General features: G+C 43.9%; 1 protein-coding gene across 4 annotated transcripts in view; it reads right to left on the bottom strand.

The window, feature by feature from the left end:
- Window positions 1-9,912: 9,912 nt before the first annotated feature.
- The window catches only part of LOC139577535 (GRAM domain-containing protein 4-like), a 53,493-nt gene continuing 36,432 nt past the window's right edge, over window positions 9,913-26,973 (bottom strand). For 2 of the 4 annotated variants that reach the window (XM_071404577.1, XM_071404581.1), the window contains 16 exons: window positions 26,374-26,453; window positions 22,900-23,032; window positions 21,772-21,797; window positions 21,479-21,570; window positions 21,120-21,211; window positions 20,929-20,977; window positions 20,688-20,759; window positions 20,061-20,104; window positions 19,856-19,965; window positions 19,264-19,418; window positions 16,979-16,996; window positions 15,336-15,483; window positions 15,016-15,109; window positions 14,778-14,868; window positions 14,591-14,659; window positions 9,913-14,411 (listed from right to left, as the gene is read on the bottom strand). In XM_071404577.1, the coding sequence (XP_071260678.1) occupies window positions 14,304-14,411; window positions 14,591-14,659; window positions 14,778-14,868; window positions 15,016-15,109; window positions 15,336-15,483; window positions 16,979-16,996; window positions 19,264-19,418; window positions 19,856-19,965; window positions 20,061-20,104; window positions 20,688-20,759; window positions 20,929-20,977; window positions 21,120-21,211; window positions 21,479-21,570; window positions 21,772-21,797; window positions 22,900-23,032; window positions 26,374-26,453 (1,381 nt within the window). In that variant the 3' untranslated portion in view covers window positions 9,913-14,303. The remainder of the gene's footprint in view (window positions 14,412-14,590; window positions 14,660-14,777; window positions 14,869-15,015; window positions 15,110-15,335; window positions 15,484-16,978; window positions 16,997-19,263; window positions 19,419-19,855; window positions 19,966-20,060; window positions 20,105-20,687; window positions 20,760-20,928; window positions 20,978-21,119; window positions 21,212-21,478; window positions 21,571-21,771; window positions 21,798-22,899; window positions 23,033-26,373; window positions 26,454-26,973) is intronic. The other 2 variants (XM_071404579.1, XM_071404580.1) reach the window with 2 other exon arrangements.

The following is a 26,973-nucleotide window of genomic DNA, read 5'->3' as shown; positions in this document are numbered from 1 at the left end:
AAAACTGTAGGAGCAGTCGAAACCATGTTTCTAGACCAGAAACCTGGCCCCTTAAATTAGAGTCATTATAAGCGCAAGAGATTGCCGCATTCATAAACCAAATCACATTTTCTCAGAACACAAATGGGCCTATTTTAAGATGGAAATACATAGCTTAGGCTATGAAAGCATGGCGTTACGTTTCCCCTGACCAGGCCCAGATGGGATCAGATGCATAGGCTTCTCTAGGCTACAGTACCTGCAGCTCTGGTTGTTATCAGTAGGTTACAGTTGATCAGACTGAAGCTCAGACTAATTGTGCACATTGACAAATCATGTCATGAGCTTTGTTATTTGGTGGCGGGTATGAGCTTCTATATAAAACAGCTCCTTGCCACTCTGCAGTGAATTCACTTATACCCACGTTTTTAGTCCCAATTTGCTTTTACCACAACGATTTGCATGATATTGATAAAAATGAAGCCTGGTTTGTTGTAATATTGTAAGATAGGCCTACTGTACTTTTATATTGTATGAAAGGGTTACAGCTCTATTCAATCCGTAGATATAGAAATGTAAAGGCCATTTTCGATTGAGCCAACATATGTAGCGTTTACATTCACTAAAGCCGAATTTCAATCACTGATGTTGAACTTCCACGATGCACATTGAATAGAGCACCTCATCTTTCATTTTTCATAGGCTAATGTTACTTGATGAAAATATACTGTTAGCAACGCTGTGCTTTTGTCTTGAAGCTAAGATGTAATGAGTGTAGCCTAATACAGGGAAGAAAATAAACCCTTTAATTGTGTGCACATGCTTGTGAATTGTATTATTCAAGAGTTTAATATTGTTCGGTTGAATTATTCAATAGTGTTATACTGTATGTTTTATAAGAAAAGTGTCCTTTCACTAATCACATTTCCATCTAACCATTGATGCATGAAAACAGCTGCCAGGTCACCTGTGAAAGAAGTCAGTATTCGACATCCATCCATGTCTGAGGATGTCAGGAGATGACGTGGAAACTGACCACTAGGGGCAACAGTGAGTGCTGTTACATTCAAGTGAGACATCCAAGATGGCGTAGGACGTGTTTGTTTTGTCCCGTGTAAATATTGAGTTTTTTTTCATTTTTTGTATACATTTCAATCTCTTTTTTCCATTTTCGGATTAAACAAAACTTACGGCAACCCGCCTCACCCAATGTGGTACGAAGCTGCTATTTATTTTAGACCTTATAACTGGAACCTCCATCAGAAGCTACAACAGAAGCTAGCCAGCTAATTAGCTACTAGCTATTTAGTCATTGTTAGCCACTGCTAGCAGTCTTTACCTTTAGCTCAGACACCAGCCGGTAGTAACGACTACCGAACGGCTCCCTGTTTCATCTATTGCTACTCACTGGACCCTATGATCACTCGGCTACACAGCTGATGCCTGCTGGACTGTTCATTAACACGGTACTTTATTTTGTTTATCTGTCGGCCCCAGCCTCGAACTCAGGCCCTGTGTGTAGCTAACTGACCCTCTCTGCCATTCATCGCCATTTACCCGCTGTTGTCTTAGCTGTTTACCCGTTGTTGTCTCAGCCGTTGTTGTCTTGGCTCTCCCAATCAACACCTGTGATTGCTTTATGCCTTTCTCTAATGTCAATATGCCTTGTATACTGTTGTTTAGGGTAGCTCTCATTGTTTTATTTTACTGTGGAGCCCCTAGTCCCGCTCAACATGCCTCAGATAGCTCCTTTGTCCCACCCCCACACATGCGGAGACCGCACCCAGCTTAAAACCCTGTCGCGTTAGGCTAGGCTATGCTAGTCAGCTTTTTTGATGAGGATGCTCCCGGATCCGGGATGGGTAGCAATGAAAGGTTTTAACTGGTGCCTCCAGAGATGCAACCTTTCTCATCGTCATTCAATGCCTTGGTTTACCTCCACTGTACTCGCACCCTACCATACCCTTGTCTGTACATTATGCCCTGAATCTATCCTACCACGCCCAGAAATCTGCTCCTTTTATTCTCTGTTAACAACGCACCAGATGACTAGTTCTTATAGCCTTTAGCCGTACCCTCATCCTACTCCTCCTCTGGTGATGTAGAGGTTAAGCCAGGCCGTGTGTGTCCCCAAGCGCTCTCATTTGTTGACTTCTGCAACCGTAAAATCCTTGGGTTCATGCATGTTAACATCAGAAGCCTCCTCCCTAAGTTTGCTTTATTCACTGCTTTAACACACTCCGCCAACCCTGATGTCCTAGCTGTGTCTGAATCTTGGCTTAGTAAGGCCACCAACAATTCGGGAATTTCCATCCTCAATTACAACATTTTCCATCAAGATAGAACTGCTAAAGGGGGTGAAGTTGCAATCTACTGTAGAGATAAGCCTGCAGAGTTCATACTATCCAGGTCCATGCCCAAACAGTTCGAGCTCCTACTTTTAAAAATCCATCTCGCCAGAAATAAGTCCCTCACTGTTGCCGCTTGTTATAGACCCCCCTCAGCTCCCAGCTGTGATCTATCGCCATCTATCGTCAGAGTCCGTACTGCTAGGTGACCTAAACTGGCATATGCTTAACACCCCGGCCGTCCTACAATCTAAGCAAGATGCCCTCAATCTCACACAATGATCAAGGAACCTACCAGGTACAAGCCCAAATCCGTAAACATGGGCACCCTCATAGATATCATCCTGACCAACTTGCCCTCTAAATACACTTCTGCTATTTTCAACCAAAATCTCAGTGATCACTGCCTCATTGCCTGCGTCCTTAATGGGTCCACGGTCAAACGACCACCCCTCATCACTGTCAAACGCTCCCTAAACACTTCTGCGAGCAGGCCTTTCTAATCGACCTGGCCCGGGTATCCTGGAAGGATATTGACCTCATCCCGTCAGTAGAGGATGCCTGGTTGTTCTTTAAAAGTGCTTTCCTCACCATCTTAAATAATGCCCCTTTCGAAAAAAATGTAGAACTAAGAACAGATATAGCCCTTGGTTCACTCCAGACTTGACTGCCCTTGACCAGCACAAAAACATCCTGTGGGAGTACTACATCAGCATTGAATAGGCCCTGCGATATGCAACTTTTCAGAGAAGTCAGGAACAAATATACACAGTCAGTTAGGAAAGGAAAGGCTAGCTTTTTCAAACAGAAATTTGAATCCTGCAGCACTAATTCCAAAAAGTTTTGGGACACTGTAAAGTCCATGGAGAATAAGAACACCTCCTCCCAGCAGGCTAGGAAACACTGTCACCACCGATAAATCCACGATTATCGAGAATTTCAATAAGCATTTCTCTATGGCTGGCCATGCTTTCCACCTGGCTACCCCAACTCCGGCCAACAGCTCTGCACCCCCCGCAGCAACTGGCCCAAGCCCCCCCCATCCCCAGCACTGAGGCTAGGAAACACTGTCACCACCGATAAATCCACGATTATCGAGAATCTCAATAAGCATTTCTCTATGGCTGGCCATGCTTTCCACCTGGCTACCCCAACTCCGGCCAACAGCTCTGCACCCCCCGCAGCAACTGGCCCAAGCCCCCCCCCATCCCCAGCACTGAGGCTAGGAAACACTGTCACCACCGATAAATCCACGATTATCGAGAATCTCAATAAGCATTTCTCTATGGCTGGCCATGCTTTCCACCTGGCTACCCCAACTCCGGCCAACAGCTCTGCACCCCCCGCAGCAACTGGCCCAAGCCCCCCCCCATCCCCAGCACTGAGGCTAGGAAACACTGTCACCACCGATAAATCCACGATTATCGAGAATCTCAATAAGCATTTCTCTATGGCTGGCCATGCTTTCCACCTGGCTACCCCAACTCCGGCCAACAGCTCTGCACCCCCCGCAGCAACTGGCCCAAGCCCCCCCCCATCCCCAGCACTGAGGCTAGGAAACACTGTCACCACCGATAAATCCACGATTATCGAGAATCTCAATAAGCATTTCTCTATGGCTGGCCATGCTTTCCACCTGGCTACCCCAACTCCGGCCAACAGCTCTGCACCCCCCGCAGCAACTGGCCCAAGCCCCCCCCCATCCCCAGCACTGAGGCTAGGAAACACTGTCACCACCGATAAATCCACGATTATCGAGAATCTCAATAAGCATTTCTCTATGGCTGGCCATGCTTTCCACCTGGCTACCCCAACTCCGGCCAACAGCTCTGCACCCCCCGCAGCAACTGGCCCAAGCCCCCCCCCCCCCCACCTCTCCTTCACCCAAATCCAGACAGCTGATGTTCTGATAGAGCTGCAAAATCTGGTTCCCTACAAATCAGCTGGGCTAGACAATCTGGACCCTCTCTTCCTAAAATTATCCGCCGCCATTGTTGCAACCCATATTACTGGTCTGTTCAACCTCTCATTCGTATCGTCTGAGATTCCTAAAGATTGGAAAGCGGCCGCGGTCATCCCCCTCTTAGACCCAAACTGTTACAGACCTATATCCATCCTGCCCTGCCTTTCTAAAGTCTTCGAAAGCCAAGTTAACAAACAGATCACTGACCATTTCGAATCCCACAGTACCTTCTCCACTATGCAATCCGATTTCCAAGCTGGTCACGGGTGTACCTCAGCCACGCTCAAGGTCCTAAACGATATCATAACCGCCATCGATAAAAGACATTACTGTGCAGCCGTCTTCATCGACCTGGCCAAGGCTTTCGACTCTGTCAATCACCGTATTCTTATCAGCAGACTCAACAGCCTTGGTTTCTCTAATAGTTGCCTCGCCTGGTTCACTAACTACTTCTCAGATAGAGTTCAGTGTGACAAATCGGAGGGCCTGTTGTCCAGACATCTGGCAGTCTCTATGGGGGTGCCACAGGGTTCAATTCTCGGGCCAATTCTTTTCTCTATATATATCAATGATGTCGCTCTTGCTGCAGATTATTCTTTGATCCACCTCTACGCAGACGATACCATTCTGTATACATCTGGCCCTTCTTTGGACAATGTGTTAACAAACTTCCAAACAAGCTTCAATGCCACAACACTCCTTCTGTGGCCTCCAACAGCTAAAATGCTAGTAAAATGAAATGCATGCTCTTCAACCGATCGCTGCCCGCACCCGCCCACCCGACTAGCATCACTACTCTGGATGGTTCTGACTTAGAATATGTGGACAATTATAAATACCTAGATGTCTGGTTAGACTGTAAACTCTCCTTCCAGACTCATATTAAGCATCTCCAATCCAAAATTAAATCTAGAATCGGCTTCCTATTTCGCAACAAAGCCTCCATCACTCATGCTGCCAAACATACCCTCGTAAACTGACTATCCTACAGATCCTTGACTTCGGCAATGTCATTTACAAAATAGACTCCAACACTCTACTCAGCAAATTGGATGCAGTTTATCACAGTGCCATCTGTTTTGTCACCAAAGCCCCATATACTACCCACCACTGCGACCTGTATGCTCTCTTTGGCTGGTCCTCGCTACATATTAGTCGCCAAACCCACTGGCTCCAGGTCATCTGTAAGTCATTGCTAGGTAAAGCTCCGCCTTATCTCAGCTCACTGGTCACCATAGCAACACTCACCCGTAGCACACGCTCCAGCAGGTATATTTCACTGGTCATCCCCAAAGCCAACACCTCCTTTGGCCGCCTTTCCTTCCAGTTCTCTGATGCCAATGACTGGAACGAATTGCAAAAATCACTGAAGTTGGAGACATATCTCCCTCACTAACTTTAAGCATCAGCTGTCAGAGCAGCTTACCGATCGCTGCAGCTGTACACAGCCCATCTGTAAATAGCCCATCCAACCAACTACCTACCTTATCCCATATTTGTTTTTGTTTTTTCTGCTCTTTTGCACACAAGTATTACTACGTGCACATCCTCATCTGTACATCTAACACTCCAGTGTTAATAGCTAAATTGTAATTACTTCGCTACTATGGCCTATTTATTGCCTTACCTCCTTACTTCATTTGCACACACTGTATACAGATTTTTCTATTGTGTTATTGACTGTACGTTTGTTTATCCATTTGTAACTATGTGTTATTGTTTTTGTCGCACTGCTTTGCTTTTTCTTGGCCAGGTCGCAGTTGTAAATGAGAACTTATTCTCAGCTGGCCTACCTGGATAAATAAAGGTGAAATAAAAAAATAAAAAATGTAAAGTAGGTTTTGGTTTTTCTCGCGTTTTGCTAGAGTAAGCATGTGCCTCTGATTCCAAAGTTTGCATGCTCGAATCCAGCAATATATTTTTTGAGATTGGGATAGGCTAAAAACAACAAACCTTAAGCCTTACCTTAACCATTCAGAGTTAATGCCAAACCTTAGACACTTAGAAATGTGACGTTTGCAACAACTTCAAAATGTGACTTTTGGGAAATATGGATTAACGTCTAATTCTGAGGTGAGACTAAAGTCAAGGCCAGGCGGATGGAAAAATTAAGTGCCGGTACATTTTTAAATGCTGACAATTTGTTCATTCGACATGGTGGGATGTTTTTGTAGACTTGTTTACGTGCTGCTGTGCGTTTTGTTGCTAACCTTACTTTGCTTCTTGCCAACTTCATGGTTTTCACTTTTGAATTTTTTTTATTTTATTTATTTCACCTTTATTTAACCAGGTAGGCTAGTTCAGAACAAGTTCTCATTTGCATTACCGTTTATATTTTTGTTTTTCCCCTCGCTCTACTTTTTTCATTAAACTTTTTCACTCCGGATGCTTTATCTGGACATGGTTTGTCAGGACCTCCACCAGCCGAAGCTAAGTAGTAACATTAACATGATGCCTTCTAATTGCAGTCGCTCTACTCATAATATACAGGAGAACGATCGCCTTACGGCAAGGATAGCTGTGCTGCAAGCCCAGCTTCAGACACAATCATTAGGCAAGGGTAATTTAAGTGTAGGAAAGGATGAAACAGCGTCTGTGCCACCAGTAAGTACAGATAGTAGTATAAAGCACCTCACACAGTCCCCGCAGCCGGACAACTTTCTCATAGCTTCTGGAAGGAAATGCTGTACGAATGCTCAACCGGTGTCGCTCATTCAGCCGACAGAAACTTTCAACCGGTTCTCCCCATTAAGCAGCGAGTCGGAGTCAGAGGCCGAGCCTTCTCTGGTCTCTACTCCTCCCGTTATGGGGTCTGAGACGCCAAAGCCTCCCACCATTAGCTCTGACAAATTGAAAACCCTAGTCATTGGCGACACCATTACTTGCAGTATTAGACTTAAAACGAATCATCCAGGGATCATACACTGTTTACCAGGGGGCAGGGCTTCCGACATTAAGGCTAATCTGAAGATGGTGCTGGCTAAAGCTAAAACTGGCGAGTGCAGAGAGTATAGGGATATTGTTATCCACGTCGGCACCAACGATGTTAGGTTGAAACAGTCAGAGCGCAACATAGCTTCAGCGTGTAAATCAGCTAGAAAGATGTGTCGGCATCTCTGGCCCCCTCCCAGTTAGGGGGAGTGATGGGCTCTACAGCAGAGTCTCACAACTCAATCGCTGTCTGAAAACTGTTTTCTGCCCCTCCCAAAAGATAGAATTTGTAGATAATTGGCCCTCTTTCTGGGACTCACCCACAAACAGGACCAAGCCTGGCCTGTTGAGGAGTGACAGACTCCATCCTAGCTGGAGGGGTGCTCTCATCTTATCTACGAACATAGACAGGGCTCTAACTCCCCTAGCTCCACAATGAGATAGGGTGCAGGCCAGTCAGCAGGCTGTTAGCCAGCCTGCCAGCTTAGTGGAGTCTGCCACAAGGGCAGTCAGTGTAGTCAGCTCAGCTAACCCCATTGAGATCATGTCTGTGCCTCGACCTAGGTTGGGCAAAACTAAACATGGAGGTGTTCGCCTTAGCAATCTCACTGGAATAAAGACCTCCTCCATTTCCTGCCATTATTGAAAGAGATTGTGATACCTCACATCTCAAAATAGGGCTACTTAATGTTAGATCCCTCACTTCCAAGGCAGTTATAGTCAATGTAATTGGCCTGACTAAACATGGCTTAAGCCTGATGAATTTACTGTGTTAAATGAGGCCTCACCTCCTGGTTACACTAGCGACTATATCCCCCGCGCATCCCGCAAAGGCGGAGGTGTTGCTAACATTTATGATAGCAAATTTCAATAAAAAAAATTAAAGTGGCCATCACAAAGCCCTGACCTCAATCCTATAGAAAATTGTGGGCAGAACTGAACATTTGTGTGCGAGCAAGGAGGCCTACAAACCTGACTCAGTTACACCAGCTCTGTCAGGTGGAATGGGCCAAAATTCACCCAACTTATTGTGGGAAGCTTGTGGAAGGCTACCCGAAATGTTTGATCCAAGTTAAACAATTTAAAGGCAATGCTACCAAATATTAATTGAGTGTATGTAAACCTCTGACCCACTGGGAATATGATGAAAGAAATAAAAGCTGAAATAAATCACTCTACTATTATTCTGACATTTCAAATTCCAAAATGAAGTGGTGATCATAACTGACCTAAGACAGGGAATTTTTGCTTGATTAAATATCAGGAATTGTGAAAAACTGAGTTTAAATGTATTTGGCTAAGGTGTATGTAAACTTCCGACTTCAACTGTATGTGTGTATGTATGTGTACACACACACACACACACCACACACGTTCTAAAGTTTGGGGTCACTTAGAAATGTCCTTGTTTTTGAAAGAAAAGCACATTTTTTGTCCATTAAAATAACATCAAATTGATCAGCAATATAGTGTAGACGTTAATTTTGTAAATTACTATTGTAGCTGGAAACGGCAGATTTTTTATGGAATATCTACATAGGTGTAGAGGCCCATTATCTGCAACCATCACTCCTGTGTTCCAATAGCGTGTTGTGTTAGCTAATCCAAGTTTACCATTTTAAAAAGGCTAATTGATCATTAGAAAACCCTTTTGCAATTATGTTAGCACAGCTGAAAACTGTTTTCCTGATTTATAGAAGCAATAAAACTGGCCTTCTTTAGACTAGTTGAGTATCTGGAGCATCAGCATTTGCGGGTTCAATTACAGGCTCAAAATGGCCAGAAACAAAGATCTTTCTTCTGAAACTCGTCAGTCTATTCTTGTTCTGAGAAATGAAGGCTATTCCATGAGAGAAATTGCCAAGAAACTGAAGATCTCGTACAACGCTGTGTACTACTCCCTTCACAGAACAGCACAAACGGGCTCTAACCAGAATAGAAAGAGGAGTGGGAGTCCCCGGTGCACAACTGAGCAAGTGGACAAGTACATTAGAGTGTCTAGTTTGAGAAACAGACGCCTCACAAGTCCTCAACTGGCAGCTTCATTAAATAGTACCCACAAAACACCAGTCTCAAAGTCAACAGTGAAGAGAAGAGGCGACTCCAGGATGCTGGCCTTCTAGGCAGAGTTCCTCTGTCCAGTGTGTGTGTTCTTTTGCCCATTTTTTCTTTTTATTGGCCAGTCTGAGATATGGCTTTTTCTTTGCAACTCTGCCTACCACATACATGCAGAGTATACTGTGTATGTGTATATATATATACACAGTACCAGTCAAAAGATGACACCTACTCATTCAAGGATTTTTTTTTTTCCTGTACTATTTTCTGTCACTTTCGACAGCATTTGCATTGATGTCAGAGTGGTTAGAGGGACAATAGAGCCCTGAGTACCAGGCCGTTAGGACCTTATGGTAGTTAGCAAGTTAGCAAGTAGCATAAAAGATGACCATTGAGTCACGGTTACGTGGAATTTTACTGCAGTCATGACTCATGATTGCGGGTAATATGGTCACCGCAACAGACCTAGTCTTGACCCAGTGCTTCCCAAACTTTGCAAGTGCAGTACGATATGCCCCCCAAGATCAAGGGAGCATCCCGATCACAGGGCTAAAGAGATGAATAAGCAACACAGCCAACTTTGAAGTGTGAAACAAAATGACTGAGAAACTTAAGAAAATGCCCAAAAATCAATACTTTAAATTGGTTTACTTAAATAATGTACATAACATTTTACAATAAACATTATTTTCTTAAAAAAAACGAGGGATTTATATATTACATCATTTCATATATAAAATCATTTGTCAGTGGACACCGCAGATTACAAAGAAGTATTCACAACTAAGCAGTAATCTTTCCTAAAACAGTTCAACAGATTGGGAACTATTATGAAAAATTTGCTAACAAGAACTTAGTTAAAATAAATACTTGGTTAACATGATTAGCACTGCAGTGTGCAAGCCTTTGAGTGGTTTAAACAATCTCTGCACCTCTGATACAGAACTATAGAGACAATGTTCATCCTTCTCTGAAAATGTATACAGGTTCACAATCGTCCTGAACCACTGTAAAGGACATGGTAGGTAAGCACTGCAATGTGGCAGAAACTGCACCTAACCTACCAGAGGACTTGGTGAAGCCATTGCCATCATACTGAGAGTTAACAATTGATGAAGATTAGTCAACGAGGGCTTTTTTTACACCTTGTTGATGGTTTGGGAACACAGTAATGATGACTTTCCATCTTCCAGTTGACGGCCATGCCATAAACTGACATTGTTCAGACAAAGAGTGATGATTCACACAGCAGTAAGCAACATGACTCCACGAAATGACAGTTTTCAATTAACTCTCCTCTTGCAAAGAGTGTTGCATAACCCAGGGTGAGTCTTTGATTGGCCTAATTAGGATAAATATCTGCTTGTTACTGCCAAAGATAAATACTGGATGATATCAGAGAGGAAGAGAAGCAAGGGATAACTGGGCCCAAAATCTGTTCTCTTCAGCAGGTGGCATTTTTTCATTTGTAGAAGTAAAAACACAAGACGGTTGTGACAGGAAGATGGAAAATATAAAAAATTGAATACTTTACTAAACATCTGCATGTGCGCAAAAAAAATGTGAGTTTAAACATGTGACCACTTAGGGTTATCAGCACACAAACGTTCACCATCACAAGATTTACAGACCCAGTCTTCATACCCTCAGTCTCACAAGGAATCAAACTGGCCGAAAGCAGTGGAGTCTAGAACTGAACCTCTGTAAACAGTACAGTTACAGGGCAAAACAAAATGACAAGCAGTAAAATAAACATTTTGGCAAACAACAAAAAATACAATCTGTACATTCTGTGCTTCTTAAAGGCCCAGTACAGTCAACATTCAGTTTTTTGTTTTATATCATATTGTAAAACAGCGGATGAAACTAACACTGTTAAAGCCAGAACAAATGTGATTAGTGTTATTTCCTGATAGTTGCTTTTGAAAATACAATCTACACAGGACCTTCTAATCAGCAGGTTTGCATGGGCGAGTGTGTCAGCTTTCCATGGTGACATCACCATGAGGTAAAATGATTAATAGATCAATAACAAATAGTTCCAAACCTTTCTGACAATAACAGCTGGTTTTCAGTTTTCCCCAGCCCACTCCCAGACAGTTTAGCAATATTCTTGCTTGAAAAATGTACCTTAGCTAAGAAGCTATTTTGGTTTACTTCTTACCATTTTAATTGAAAACAAACCACACTCAGACCACTCTCAGGCAGTCCTAGAAGAAATCTTGCTAGAGAAAGTTTGTTGCTAAAGCAATTTTTACCTATTTCTAATGGAAATCTATTAGCGTAAGAAACTTAATTGTTACTCTGATATTGATATAAAAATGGCTGCATTGGGCCTTTAAGTATATATCTAACTTCCTTGAGAGGCTTGGAGAGTGAAAGACCTAAGTTAGTTGATATAGACCAAGGATGTCAAACCATTTTTTAGATGGGGGGGGGGGACAAATTCAATATACTTTTAAAATGACTAAAACCAAATTGAAACTCGCTAATAATCACTGAAATGAAAGCCAGACCGTCATGGGGGCATCGGAAATTCCCAAAACGATGGATAGAAGTTTATTTTTTACAGATTTTGAGAGCAAGGAAATATTTGTTTATTATTCTGTGCTGCCCTCCAGACCTCATGGAAGAGCGAATGCGGACCCCGGGGCAAAATGAGTTTGACACACCCTGCTGTACTGCACAATTTAAACGCTTGCCACCCAATCCCCCCTTCCCCAAAACATGTGTAAATATTGGACTATAAATTGTGCCTTCCTGTATTATACTGATGCTCAAATGTTTATTCTATTCTACTGAGCCATTTACTTCATGTTTGTATTTATATATTTAATTATTTATTGTTGTTGCATTGTCGAGAAGGAACCTGCAAGTAAGCATTTCTTTGGACGTGTGTATACCATGTGTATCCCGTACATACGGCTAATGAAAACTTGTAGACTAAAGGCATCAAACAGAAAATGTCCAGTTAGATAGAGTCATTAGTATGTGTTCAGCGTTTACGTCAAACCCCTCCACCCTTCGGTGTCAAAACCCAAAAGGAAGTGTTATTAAACATTTCGGTTCGTGATTAAAAGTAGCACAAATTACCGATATTACACTGCACTTGAGTTGTCGAATTTGTTTGCTGTGTTGGAATAAAAAAAATGTTTGTTAAGAACGTGTAGTTTCGTGATCCAATGGCAATTTCCATGAAGTTACACCTCAGAATTAATGGAAAGCAAAAGGTACAGTGCTGCATTGGTTTGAATCCTGGCCTACATCTGTGAGAAGATTAGAGAAGGCTTCATTGGTTTGAATCCAGGCCTACATCTGTGAGAAGATTAGAGAAGGCTTCATTGGTTTGAATCCTGCCTACATCTGTGAGAAGATTAGAGAAGGCTTCATTGGTTTGAATCCTGGCCTACATCTGTGAGAAGATTAGAGAAGGCTGCATTGGTTTGAATCCTGGCCTACATCTGTGAGAAGATTAGAGAAGGCTTCATTGGTTTGAATCCTGGCCTACATCTGTGAGAAGATTAGAGAAGGCTTCATTGGTTTGAATCCTGGCCTACATCTGTGAGAAGATTAGAGAAGGCTTCATTGGTGTGAATCCTGGCCTACATCTGTGAGAAGATTAGAGAAGGCTTCATTGGTTTGAATCCTGGCCTACATCTGTGAGAAGATTAGAGAAGGCTTCATTGAGAGTGGTTGAAAAAGGCAGTGTAGAAAAGGCTTCTGCATTTTGGAAATAGCTTGTTTTGGTATTGCTTTACATGTAATCTGTCCAATAAAGTTCTCGCAACACATTCCAAAAAACACTCCATAAAACCTACATAGTTTTACTAAGCCAATTAGGTATATGTAGAATGTCACATATTATAAATCACATACTGACCTACATAATAAAGACACTCTAAGGCTTCAGAAATACTATGTCATGTTTATGTGGTGCGTATGAATGCATCATGACTCCTTAACATGTACATGTAAATCCATACCTTTCCTTTAACAAGACACAAATATGTGTGAGAAGGTTATTCCCTACAATGGCTCCAGTATTCCCCAGGCTTTTAGCTGGCCATCTTTACATTATTCCTGTTCCATCCCTCAAAATAAAGGCTATTGTTGAAATTCTACTAAAATATCATTAACTGGGGCACATGAAGGCTTGAGGTTTTCATAAACGTGAGCACTATTTTTTAACATAACAAGGCGTGGTTTCTGGTGCACTTGTTAACTGACATTTACAAAATGTGTAGCCTAAGACCTGTGCAAGGCCACCAGTGATATCTATATCAATCAAAATCAATCCTATTGAAGGCAGAAGCGGAGGGCATTCAGTGGAGCAATGGGCACCAATGTGCGTGCTATACACACTATGGGAGTGACAGACAAGGAGATCCAGCCTCCTCCTGAAACAGCACAATAGACGACAAATGTATAACCACCACACACACACGGCTGCTAAGGGGAGAACGGCTCATAATAATGACCGGAACAGAGCAAATGGAATGGCATCAAACACATGGAAACCATGTATTTGATACCATTCCACTGATTCTGCTCCAGTCATTACCACAAGCCCTTCCTCCCCAATTAAGATGCCACCAACCTCCTGTGACACACTGAAAACCTCAGTACAGCTAAACAAGAACCAAGTGTGGCTCTATCCCTTGACACAACAACCTCGACCTAACCAATAGGAGGCAGGAGGCAGCAATGGTGGGCGTGTCCAGGAGTCGTAGTTCCTTAGTTAGACCCAATGAGGAGCTGGAGTCATCAGCGAGAGGATAGAAAGACCTTGGGCTCTAGAGTGATGGACCAGGCCTCAGATCAAGTGGATACCATATTCACATGCTAATCTATGTGCCAAGGCTCCCTGGCTTGGTGGAGGAATCCACCACCTTGGCATGGATACTAGCTTAACATAATTTCATATGTACTAAATGGCCAGTAGCAGTGGTGGCTCTCTGTGTATTACATAGCTATGTCTCTGTGTCAGTAAGGAAGTCCCTGGTGAAGGCAGCCATCTTGGTTCGTTAGGTCTCAGGGTTGATGGCTGTAGTCATGGTCGCCGTCTTCATGTACTGTGTGAAGATGGCATCAAAGGCCTCATCCCTATGGATCATGGCACCAAACACCAACGGCTGAGAGAGAGAGAACGAAAGAAAGAGTTAGACAAGTAGACAGATGTAGAGTGACAAGCCGAGAGGAAAGGAGAGTGGAAGATCACAGATCAACTTATTAATAGTATATTGACCAACAGTACCAGACCTAAATAGAGAGAAAACATGGTCTAAAATAGACTGTCCATAAGTGTTCCTACCTTCTGGGTGGACGGTGTTGCTATGGAGATTCCCATTCCAGACCCAGGCAGTACAGACAAGACTTTGTACTGTGAGACAAAAAACCCACAGATAAACAACATTTACATTCTACTGCAGAAGTACATTTTTAGAAACCAATGAATTGAGACATTGGACAGAAGGTGGAGCAAAGATGAAGACACCCACCTTCTGAATATCAGTGATGTCAATCAGTTTGATGACTTTATTCTTTTTAGAGGAGTTTGACCTGGAGCTTGAGCTTTCAAAGCAAAGGTAACTGGTGATGGATAGAAAACACGTAATAAGCATGGAGAAGTAGGCCAATACAATACACCTGAACACACAAACTAACACAAACAATACAACACGATGCCAAGTGTGATTTCTACATGTGACAGTTAGGTATAGGCAGTAGATGGCTTACTTTTCAGTGACAAAGAGCACCCCATTACGGATGTAGTCAGTGGGACTCTTCCTGTCCCTGTTGATCAAGCAGCATCGCCAGCCATTCTCACACACTGCAAACAAAACCAATCAAGACACACGCAAAAGTCTGCCACACTGCCAACACACACAGTCAATATTCCTGGTTTCACAGCTTGCACTGTCCCAACATAACACAATAAATAAACACTAAGTTCATAATCAACTATGGAAACAGGGTCAACATGTAACAGGGGAGGAAGCTAGCCAGGCACAATGTAGCTGTCGCTGCTGAGGTTTATTCTGCGGCGTTCTACCAACCTGCTAGAGGGCGCTCATCCTCGGATAGACTGAAGACCTCGTGGAAAGAACCCTTCTTAGTATTGTAGACCCTGCCAGTCTGTTCCTCTAGACTGATACCGCATGCTAGGCCTGTCCCTAGACTCCCACGAGCTACTGCCGGCTGAATCTAAAAGAGAAACAGAGAGTGGGGAAAAGGAGGGAGGGAGAGAGTGGGGAAAAGGAGGGAGGGAGAGAGTGGGGAAAAGGAGGGAGGGAGAGAGGGATGGACGGAGGGAGAGAGGGATGGACGGAGGGAGAGAGGGATGGACGGAGGGAGAGAGGGATGGACGGAGGGAGAGAGGGATGGACGGAGGGAGAGAGGGATGGACAGAGGGAGAGAGGGATGGACAGAGGGAGAGAGGGATGGACAGAGGGAGAGAGGGATGGACGGAGGGAGAGAGGGATGGACGGAGGGAGAGAGGGATGGACGGAGGGAGAGAGGGATGGACGGAGGGAGAGAGGGATGGACGGAGGGAGAGAGGGATGGACGGAGGGAGAGAGGGATGGACGGAGGGAGAGAGGGATGGACGGAGGGAGAGAGGGATGGACGGAGGGAGAGAGGGATGGACAGAGGAGAGAGGGCAGCATGTTAGACCAGGAACAGAGTGTGGGAAGGGAATTAACTAAACCCAAGCAGCGCATGTGCATTATACCAGACTCTCTCAAACCAGCAGCTTGGCTTTGACTTCAGCATCAATCAAAGCTTATTCAGGTGAGCAGTTGTTTGGGAAGCAGTGTATATTGGCTGGGGTGCTTGTAGAGCGTGTTGGGTGCCTTGCTTATGGGGATGTGAATGATAGGGTTGTGGTGTGTCTCATGCAAGGCATGAAGCCATGAACTCATACGGGACCATAATCTTTCACAGTAAAGAATGAAACGCATCAAAAAAGACTAGAAGATAGTGAGACGGTCTGATCATTTTTAGTAAATCTCTCCAGAATACACACACTGGAAAACATAGATAACTATTGATAAGTGATATAAAACAACCTTTAATAATTGTATGTGATTTTATGGGAGAGTAGATATGATATTATGATAGATATTGCACTAGGAACTAAACTTTTGGCACAAACTACAAATACTATTAATGAACCTATCTTTCCAAAACACATATAAAGCAGTTTCTACCAGTTACTTCCTCACCACACACAAACACTTTGAATATAGGGTTCCTTCTGAAAGTGTCTGGGAACGGATCAAACAGTACCAGTCAAAAGTAACTTAGGCCAAAACCTCATGAAGCTGATTGAGAGAATGTCTTCACTATTATTCTACAATGTAGAAAATAGTACAAATAAAGAAAAACCCTTGAATGTAGGTGTGTCCAAACTTTTGACTGGCACTGTACATTCGAAACACCATTATGGTAAACTCTTATGAGTTCAACTTTGGTTAAACATGCCAAATATTACTTTCAACAGCACTGTGGTAGATGCATATGTTTAAACTACAAGGCACATTTTGATCCTTCACACACAGTTATCATGGCTCTACTACTGAATTCCAAATGGGCAAGGGGTCAATTTGGAATGCAGCTCATCTCTAATGACACACACACAGGTGATGGTGGCGTACACACAGGCACACAAGAACCGAAGTGCACACAATGGTAGCCCTACCTTTTCAAACCCAGAGAGCTGAGAGGGAGAAACAGAAAACTCAGGAGATCAGACATTGACATGAGGGTTCCCACAGACCCAGCTGCTGTGAACACCCACATGAATAGGGAGGAACTGCGACGATGACACATATCAATATGAAGTGGTTGGTGGCACATTAATTGGGGAGGACGGGCTCGTGTCATGACTGGAGCGGAATAGGTGGAACGGAATCAAATACATCAAACACATGGTTTGATGCCACTCCATTTACGCCATTATTATGTGCCGTCCTCCCCTCAGCAGCCTCCACTGGTGTACACCTATGCACATAAACACTGAGTGGACAAAAAATTAAGAACACCTGCTCTATCCATGACAGACTGACAAGGTGAATCCAGGAGAAAGCTATGATCCCTTTGATGTCACTTGTTAAATCCACTTCAATCAGTGTAGATTAAGGAGAGGAGACAGATTAAAGAAGGATTTTTAAACCTTGAGACAATTGAGATATGTATTGTGTATGTGTGCCATACAGAGGGTGAATGGTCAAGAGAAAAGTTGCCTTTGAACAGGGTATGCTATTAGGTACCAGGCGCACCGGTTTGTGTCAAGAACAACAACGTTGCTGGGTTTTTCACGCTCAACAGTGTGTGTATCAAGAATGCTCCACCACTCAAAGGACATTCAGCCAACTTGACACAACTGTGGGAAGCAATGGAGTCAACATGGGCCAGCATCCCTGTGGAGCGCTTTCGACGCCTTGTAGAGTAAATCCTAGTAAAAAATACCCTGTCTTAGGTCAGTTAGGATCACCACTTTATTTTAAGAATTTGTGAAATGTCAGAATAATAGTAGAGTGAGTTATTTCAGCTTTTATTTCTTTCATCACATTCCCAGTGGGTCAGACGTTTACATACACTCAATTAGTATTTGGTAGCATTGCCTTCAAATTGTTTAACTTGGGTCAAATGTTTCGGGTAGCCTTTCATAATAAGTTGGATGAATTTTGGCCCATTTCTCCTGACAGAGCTGGTGTAACTGAATCAGGTTTGTAGGCCTCCTTGCTCACACACGCTTTTTCAGTTCTGCCCACAAATTTCTACAGGATTGAGGTCAGGGCTTTGTGATGGCCACTCCAATACCTTGACTTTGTTGTCATTAAGCCATTTTTCCACAACTTTGGAAGTATGCTTGTGGTCATTGTCCATTTGGGAGACACATTTGAGACCAAGCTTTAACTTCCTGACTGATGTCTTGAGATGTTGCTTCAATATATCCACATAATTTTCCTTCCTCGTGATGCCATCTATTTTGTGAAGTGCACCAGTCCCTCCTGCAGCAAAGCACCCCCACAACATGATGCTGCCACCCCGTGCTTCACGGTCTGGATGGTGTTCTTCGGCTTGCAAGCCCCCCCTTTTTCCTCCAAACATAACGATGGTCATTATGGCCAAACAGTTCTATTTTTGTTTCATCAGACCATAGAACATTTCTCTAAAAAGTACGATCTTTGTCCCCATGTGCAGTTGCAAATCCTAGTCTGGCTTTTTTATGGCGGTTTTGGAGCAGTGGCTTCTTCCTTGCTGAGCGGCCTTTCAGGTTATGTCGATATAGGACTCGTTTTACTGTGGATATAGATACTTTTGTACCTGTTTCCTCCAGCATCTTCACAAGGTCCTTTGCTGTTGTTCTGGGATTGATTTGCACTTTTCGCACCAAAGTACGTTCATCTCTAGGAGACAGACTGCGTCTCTTTCCTGAGCGGTATGACGGCTGCGTGGTCCCATGGTGTTTATACTTGCATACTATTGTTTGTACAGATGAACGTGGGACCTTCAGGCATTTGGAAATTGCTCCCAAGGATGAACCAGACTTGGAGGTCTACACATTTTTTTTCTGAGGTCTTGGCTGATTTCTTTTGATTTTCCCATGATGTCAAGCCAATTGGCTCAAATTATGTTAATTAGCCTATCAGAAGCTTCTAAAGCCATGACATCATTTTATGGATTTTTCCAAGCTGTTTAAAGGCACAGTCAACTTAGTGTATGTAAACTTCTGACCCACTGTAATTGTGATACAGTGAATAATAAGAAATAATCTGTTTGTAAACAATCGTTGGAAAAATTACTTGTGTCATGCACAAAGTAGGTGTCCTAACCGACTTGCCAAAAATATAGTTTGTTAACAAGACATTTGTGGAGTGGTTGAAAAACAAGTTTTAATGACGCCAACCTAAGTGTATGTAAACTTCCGACTTCAACTGTACATGTATTACATACAACAGTATAGAGTCTGAGACATACCCGTCTGGACAGTGTGGCGCCACCACGCTCCTTCAGCTGGGGGTCTGTGGGCAGGCTGGTCCAGATGATGTGGGGCGTGTCATACTTGTCCCTTAGCTTGGGACAGCTCCTAAACAGGAAGTCGATGATGAAGAACTTGATCCCTGCATACAGCCCTGGAGAGGTGGCACAATGAAAAGGGATGAGAGGTGGCACAAGGAAAAGGAATGAGAGGAGATACACCTCCATGGATCGCGAGGATCTCTCCATTTATCTTTTTTCTGTATTTTTCTCAGTGCTTGGGGCATCACTGGGTAAGTGTAGTGGCGAGTCAATCAATCAATCAAATGTATTTACAGATACCCAGCCTAAATCCCCCAAAGAGCAAGCAATACAGAAGCACGGAAAAACTCCCTAGAAAGACAGGAACCTAGGAAGAAACCTAGAGAGGAACCAGGCTCTGAGCGGTCCTCTTCTGGCTGTGCCGGGTGGAGATTTAAGAGTACATTATTCAAGAAGTTCAAACGTTAATAGATGCCCAGCAGGGTCAGACAATAACCATGGAGGATGTTCTGATCTCAGGTCATGCGAGGGTTTTACATATTGTACCAACCCATCATAAAGCCCATGAGTTTGTAGGGTAGGAGACAGGAGCAGATGAAGGCCACCCACAGACCGATGTAGAGCTTTTGAGTGATCTCAGGATGCACCCACATGAACAGGCTGAAACACAGGGGCACACAAGGATACAAAGTGTGAAACAAGTTGGTTAACAACCTTAAATAAACTTTGAACACAGACATACACAAGTCACTCACTTCTTTATTTTCTCCAGGACATCTGCCATCTTTCCAAATAGATTCTGTGAAGAACACACACACATGTGAAAACAGCACACCAGCTTAAGAGAGCAACACCTCACATCGCAAAGTAGATGTCATCGTGACGCCTCTCGCACTTTTTTTTTTTCTTCTTTTCTCTCCCCTATTTCGATCTTGTCTCATCGCTGCAACTCCCCAAAGGCCTCGGGAGGTCGAGGCATGCATCCTCTGAAACATGACCCGCCAAACCGTGCTTCTTAACACCCGCCTGCTTAACCCGGAAGCCAGCTGCACCAATGTGTCGGAGGAAACACTGTTCACCTGACGACCGAGGTCAGTCTGCAGGCGCCCCGCCCGCCACAAGGAGTCGATAGAGTGCGATGAGCCAAGTAAAGTCCCCCGGCCAAACCTAACTCGGACAACACCGGGCCAATTGTGCGCCACCCTATGGGACTCCCGATCACGGCCGGTTGTGATACAGCCCGGGAACGAACCAGGGTCTGTAGTGACGCCTTTAACACTGCAATGCAGTGCCTTAGACCGCTGCGCCACTCGGAAGCCCATATCTCGCCCTTTCTAAATCAAAAGGTGAAGACATGATCATATCACATGATCACAACTCACCTGTGCTTTTTGAGCGACATCAAGAACTAACTGGAACTTCTCTGAAACAGTCAGATCCTCCTTTGGTGGATCCTGGGAAAAGATGAAAGTTACATCCAAAACTATTCCCCCCCAAAGCAGAAATTGTTCTGGTAACACGCAGTGCCCCCAAATTGGCAAACACTGAATGCGTGAGGGCTTGAGGGGGGGGGTCATTTTTGGACCCCCTTCCCAAAAGAGGTTTACATCATACACGTCTTACCGCAGGTTCAGAGATCTCCGGCACAATACTCCACTGGATCCTCCAACCTCTGAGAAGAAAGCGGAGAGAGACAAGTTTGACTCATTTCACAAGCAGATTACCCATGTCCAAGCAGATTGTTAATTGTTCCATTGGACAATAGGCGATGCACGTTGCAATGAGGTAAGCTACCTGGAAATGAGGTAAGCTACCTGGAAATGAGGTAATTCAAGGACAGCCTGAGAATGGCTAGGAAGAGAAACAAGGGGATGGCCCAACCGTGCCACGCTGCATTCATATAGATCTGTGGAAAAGAGAGAGGGGGTGGGGGAGGGGAGAACAGGTCACACAATCTACCATCTCTAGTCTATAACCCATACCAAGTATGGAACATCTCGTTACTATGCAATACATATTATATACAGTACTCATGCAGATGCCAATAAAGAGAGATATTTTAATGTAAATCTATAAACAAATATAGATGTTATATATATATATATATACACACACAAGGGGAGAGATAGAGATATTGATCTTCATTGCTGTGATAGTGTGTGTGCACACTCACAATGAAGGCAAAGGTTGACGTATACACGGAGTGCCAGCTGGATAAGGCAAAAAGGTTCCTCTTGAAGTTAGTGACAGGTTTGGCACCTCGCTCTACAGAGGAGTAGAACGTATTGACCATTAACAAAGCACAATCAGAGACTGAGACAAAAATCATAATTTATTACTACAAACACATTTTTCATATTCCGATTTTCATATTCCGATTATGAATATATTTCAGAATATTCATCAAGATACCCCTGACATAAAGTGTGATTGTTACATCTTGTCCACTAAATGTACAGTACTTACTGAGTCGTCTCATGTTTTCAGTCAATCTGGGGACAGGGGACAAGAGAAAGGGAGTTTGATTCAACTAGAACTCTGCATGACAAAAGCATAAACAAAATGATGTAAGACAAGCACAAACAGAACTAGATATGTTTTGGTGGAGCAAAAGTACAAAATGATCGTGCTGCATTTAGGCATCCTTCATGAGAAAGTATGTGGTGCCTGGAAGAACCTCTTGTCTCAGAAGGTATTTTTGTCTGCCTCTCTATCCCATCTCCCCATCTCTTTCAGCCTCAAAAACTAACATCAAGGCCATTTCAACTGGTGCAGTGAATGCTCCTTCCTTCTCTTCCCCTCCCTCTCTACCCTCTAATATGTACTTGGATAAAGTTACAGCCAGGATAGTTTAAGTCAGGCTACCCATGACTCCACAGGCATGGTGAACACTGAGTGTTCTCTTCCTCTCTTTCTCTCACCCCTCTGTCTATTGTACTTGTATTCAGTACGAATCCCCATGACTCCAGTCTACGTCATTCAGGAGAGGACTGAGAATTGGAGAAAGAATCGGAGCCCTAAAAACTGACACGGGGCCAGTTGGTGCAGTTCCACTCAACAAGGTCACTGTATGAACTGAGTAGGGAGAGCTGATCCTTAATCAGTCCTAACAAGCGAAGAACAAAAAAAAGGCCAGCTGCAAAGCCCTCAACCCACCACCAGGGGTCAGACAATACTCCCACTTACTTAACACCATGGTTACAACCTCTGCTGTGCTGAAAGCCCTGGGATTGGCTGTAGGTTATAATAACAGGCCAATCAGACATCAGGGTGAGCTCATGAGGACAGTAGTTCCCATCATGACTGGCTACTTTACGGAGGGTGCTGATGAATAGCATGCTGACAGACTCTAGGCCCATTACAAAGCCATCAGTTTTATGACCCTTCTCTAAGCAGCATGTACTCTGTACTCTGAGTCGGTTAACCTGATGACTACAGTGGCTGGCTGGTCGTCCACGCTTATCAAACGAGAGGAGAGAGGCCGAGGGGAGCAATTACAGAGGAAATTATGAAGTCAGAATCTAGAGTACATCATTTCTCAATGGGAAAGCATTGGTTGTCTGAGGTCGTTGTGGTTATGGGGGCAGTTCTCACCTCTTAGCGCTTAGCGGCTCATCTGGCTCCACCGTGTTCACCTCCGGCTGGAAGCGGAAGTCCTCGATGTACGCTCCAAACCGGTCGTAAAGCCACGTCTGCAGCCGCGAGTACATGGTCTCCTTCTGCTTGTCTGCAGAGGAACCGATTGGATATTGTTAGACCTCGTTTTGCTGAATCAAGTCTGTTAGAGCTGGGTTGCAACAAAAGCCTGCACATCCTTTCCAGGACTAGTGTTGGTGACCGCTGCCTATACTGTAGGAAATAACCATGTTGTTTGAAATGGAAATACATTTGACCAACTCAACATTTAACTCAACATTACCCGACTTATGCTTGTAGTAGCATCAAATGTTGTGAGCACAACACTACTGTGTTATTTTGGTCAGGCCTAAGTTACCACACCACTGTGTTATTTTAGTCAGGCCTAAGTTACCACACTACTGTGTTATTTTGGTCAGGCCCAAGTTACCACACCACTGTGTTATTTTGGTCAGGCCTAAGTTACCACACCACTGTGTTATTTTGGTCAGGCCCAAGTTACCACACCACTGTGTTATTTTGGTCAGGCCCAAGTTACCACACCACTGTGTTATTTTAGTCAGGCCTAAGTTACCACACTACTGTGTTATTTTGGTCAGGCCCAAGTTACCACACCACTGTGTTATTTTGGTCAGGCCTAAGTTACCACACTACTGTGTTATTTTGGTCAGGCCCAAGTTACCACACCACTGTGTTATTTTGGTCAGGCCTCAGTTACCACACCACTGTGTTATTTTGGTCAGGCCTCAGTTACCACACCACTGTGTTATTTTGGTCAGGCCTAAGTTACCACACCACTGTGTTATTTTGGTCAGGCCTAAGTTATTTCAGTTACATCGGTATTTCTTAATCTGGATCAAAGTGTATCCGAACACCTTTCTCTCTTCTCTCTCACCACATGCTGTATTATCACTAGTGCACGTCTCTGGAACCAATTAACTAACAGCTCTCTACCAGACACCTCATTCAAATGAATAGTAGCCCGACATCACACCCAATTAAAATACACAACACTGCTTATTCCCCTTAGACACCTCACATGTGTACCATTAAAATCGGCACCACAGCCTCTCTGTTTGGAATATAGAAGAATTAAGAGTGGCTGAGTGGACGAGCAATCTGGTGGTCAGTCTTCCTACAGTAGGCAGACGGGTTGCCTCCCAACTCCCACAATGTTAACGTCGGTCTGGGATTTCCGAGACTATGGTGGTGGGTGATTGGAGGGAGAGTCATGACAAACGGTTAAAGTGTTTACGTCTGAGGTCAAGTATAAGGCCGCACTCTGAATTCTTACATCTGAAGAAAAATATAAATGCAACATGTAAAGTGTTGGTCCCATGTTTCATGGTCTGAAATAACATATCCTAGAATTGTTCCATATGCACAAAAAGCTTTTTTCTTTCAAATGTTGTACACAAATTTGCTTACATCCCTGTTAGTGAGTATTTCTCCTTTTCCAAGATAATCCAGTCACCTGACAGGTGTGGCATATCAATAAGCTGATTAAACAGCATGATCATTACACAGGTGCACCTTGTGCTGGGGACAAAAGGTCACTAAAATGTGCAGTTTTGTCTCAGCACAATGCCACAGATGTCTCAAGTTGAGGGAGCATACAATTGGCATGCTGACTGCAGGATTGTCCACCAGAGCTTTTGGCAGAGAACTGAGTGTTAATTTCTCAACCATAAGCCAACTCCAATGTCGTTTTAGAGAATTTGGCAGTACGTCCAACCGGCCTCACAACCGCAGACCACGTGTATAGTGTTGTGTGGGTGAGCAGTTTGCTGATGTCAACGTTGTGAACAGAGTGCCCCATGGTGGTGGTGGGGTTATGGTATGTGGAGGCATAAGCTACGGACAATGAACACAGCAGATCGATGGCAATTTGAATGCACAGAGATACGGTTACGAGATGCTGAGGCCCATTGTTGTGCCATTCATCCGCCGCCATGACATGTTTCAGCATGACAATGCACGGCCCCATGTCTCAAGGATCTGTACACCATTCCTGGAAGCTGAAAGTGTCCCAGTTCTTCCATGGCCGGAATTCTCACCAGACATGTAACCCATTGAGCATGTATTGGATGCTCTGGATCAACGTGTACGACAGCGTGTTCCAGTTCCCGCCAGTATCCAGCAACTTCATAAAATCTTTGAAATGATTGCATGTTGTGTTTATATTTTTGTTCAGTATACTTAAATATCTTGGGGACAGACAAGGGCATAACATAGGATGGTATCGTAGCGTCTGTCAATATGGTATGCGACGAATAACAAGGAAGTTTGTTCCGAGACCCCAAAAAATTGTCACCGATCATTTGGACAATTTCAGGTGTTCGCATCTTTTGTTTTAGAAATGGGACATTTGGCCCATGCTTTGGCTGAGGGTTTCCGTTTAAGGTGGTGGAGACATTACTAGTGTCATTAGTATCTTATCTCATAATCTAATCTGACGCAATTACGCCAGATTTTTGTTCTGGGTTTCCGAGAATAGCAAATACCTGAATAAGTTGTCTGACAAGAAAAGTAAGCAACCATTGTAGTTGGGGCAAGACTTTCAGGTAAATGTCATTTCTAGGGCAGTCCCAGACATTCTCCATACCGTGAAACATCTGATTCACTACAGCTTGCAGTAGGCCTACATAATGCATTTTTATGAACCATACTAGCCTATTTCTTGTGGGGGAGGGACAACACCCACCTGAGGAGTTAAAGCAGCCACTAGCAGTACAAAGAAAGCCTCATTTGAAAACCAGGCTGACTGAATTAAGTGGAGAACCCTGGTGTGAGAAAATCTGGATTTGAGCATGGTCACAGGGGAGTAGAAAGGCAAATGTTCCACAGCCACATTCATACACCTTATAGAAATGTGTGACATTCCCTACAGAGAGAGAGAGAGAGAGGGATGCAACGCAATTCATCACACATTCCTCTTCCTCCTGTCCCCACACCTTCACTGGAGCACTCCCACTTACACACACTTCCTGTTTGTGCTGCGTGTTGCACACACGCACAAGCACGCAAGCGATGTACAAGCGTAAGTGACACACACACACACACACACACACACACACACACACACACACACACACACACACACACACAGGGGAAGAGGCGAGAGATTGTTTTTTGATGGGTAGCGAGCAGAGAGGCTAAGAAAAGCACATAGCTTCAACTCTAACTCCCACACAGAGAAGCCGAGCCCTGAGATTCAGAGAGCTGAAAAGATGAGACGAGTCACTCCTTCAACTCTTCTCCATTCCGAGGCCTTATTAGACAGGTCATGGGAATTTGAAATGGTGAGCGAGGTGGAGTGTTAAGGCGCTGGTGGCCTCTGTCTAATGACATACATTCTAAAGATTTGTGAATGAGCTCGTCGGTCATGATTCAAATAACCTGTGCATATCTTTAGCTATCTACAGTATGTACCCGTTTCTGGCTGACCTGTACTGTTGGCGGTGGGAGCTGCAGTTGTTGCTCTGGGTGGCTGTGGTGCGGAGTCTTCTGGTCTAGGAACAGGAGAGACGAAGCATTAGTAGTAGGTAGAGCATTAACCATGGCTTCAGAAAAACACATTACCTTATTGAGACATTATTGTGCCAGATAAGTGAATGCAAAATGATTCATAACAATATTGGTTTCACTTATCAGTGATCACAAAGGAAAATAAATGAGACGTCATCTAAACGTTTTTTTCTAGCCTTCAAAGGATTGACACAGAGATTTTTCCATATAAAACAAATGGAGACTTCACAGACACAGATGTGATTTATACTTAGACATATGACATTAGAGACCTTTGGGTTTAGTGTTACAAAGCCTAGGGTATTGAGGGAGTCACTACGTGCATGAATGCTTATTGGCAGCCTGGCTCGGCTTCTTGACATATTCCCATACCCAACTCAAGGAGAGGCTCTATTTTTAACAGGGACAAGACATGGAGACCGACACACAAAAGACACACACAGGGACCGACCGATCAACACAAACACACACGGACCGACCAACACACACACACACACACACACA

Source organism: Salvelinus alpinus, chromosome 6 (genome assembly GCF_045679555.1).
Source record: "Salvelinus alpinus chromosome 6, SLU_Salpinus.1, whole genome shotgun sequence".
In the NCBI taxonomy this organism is placed as follows: domain Eukaryota; kingdom Metazoa; phylum Chordata; class Actinopteri; order Salmoniformes; family Salmonidae; genus Salvelinus; species Salvelinus alpinus.
Note: the sequence above shows the minus strand (reverse complement) of the source record. Positions and strands in the feature narration are given on the sequence as shown.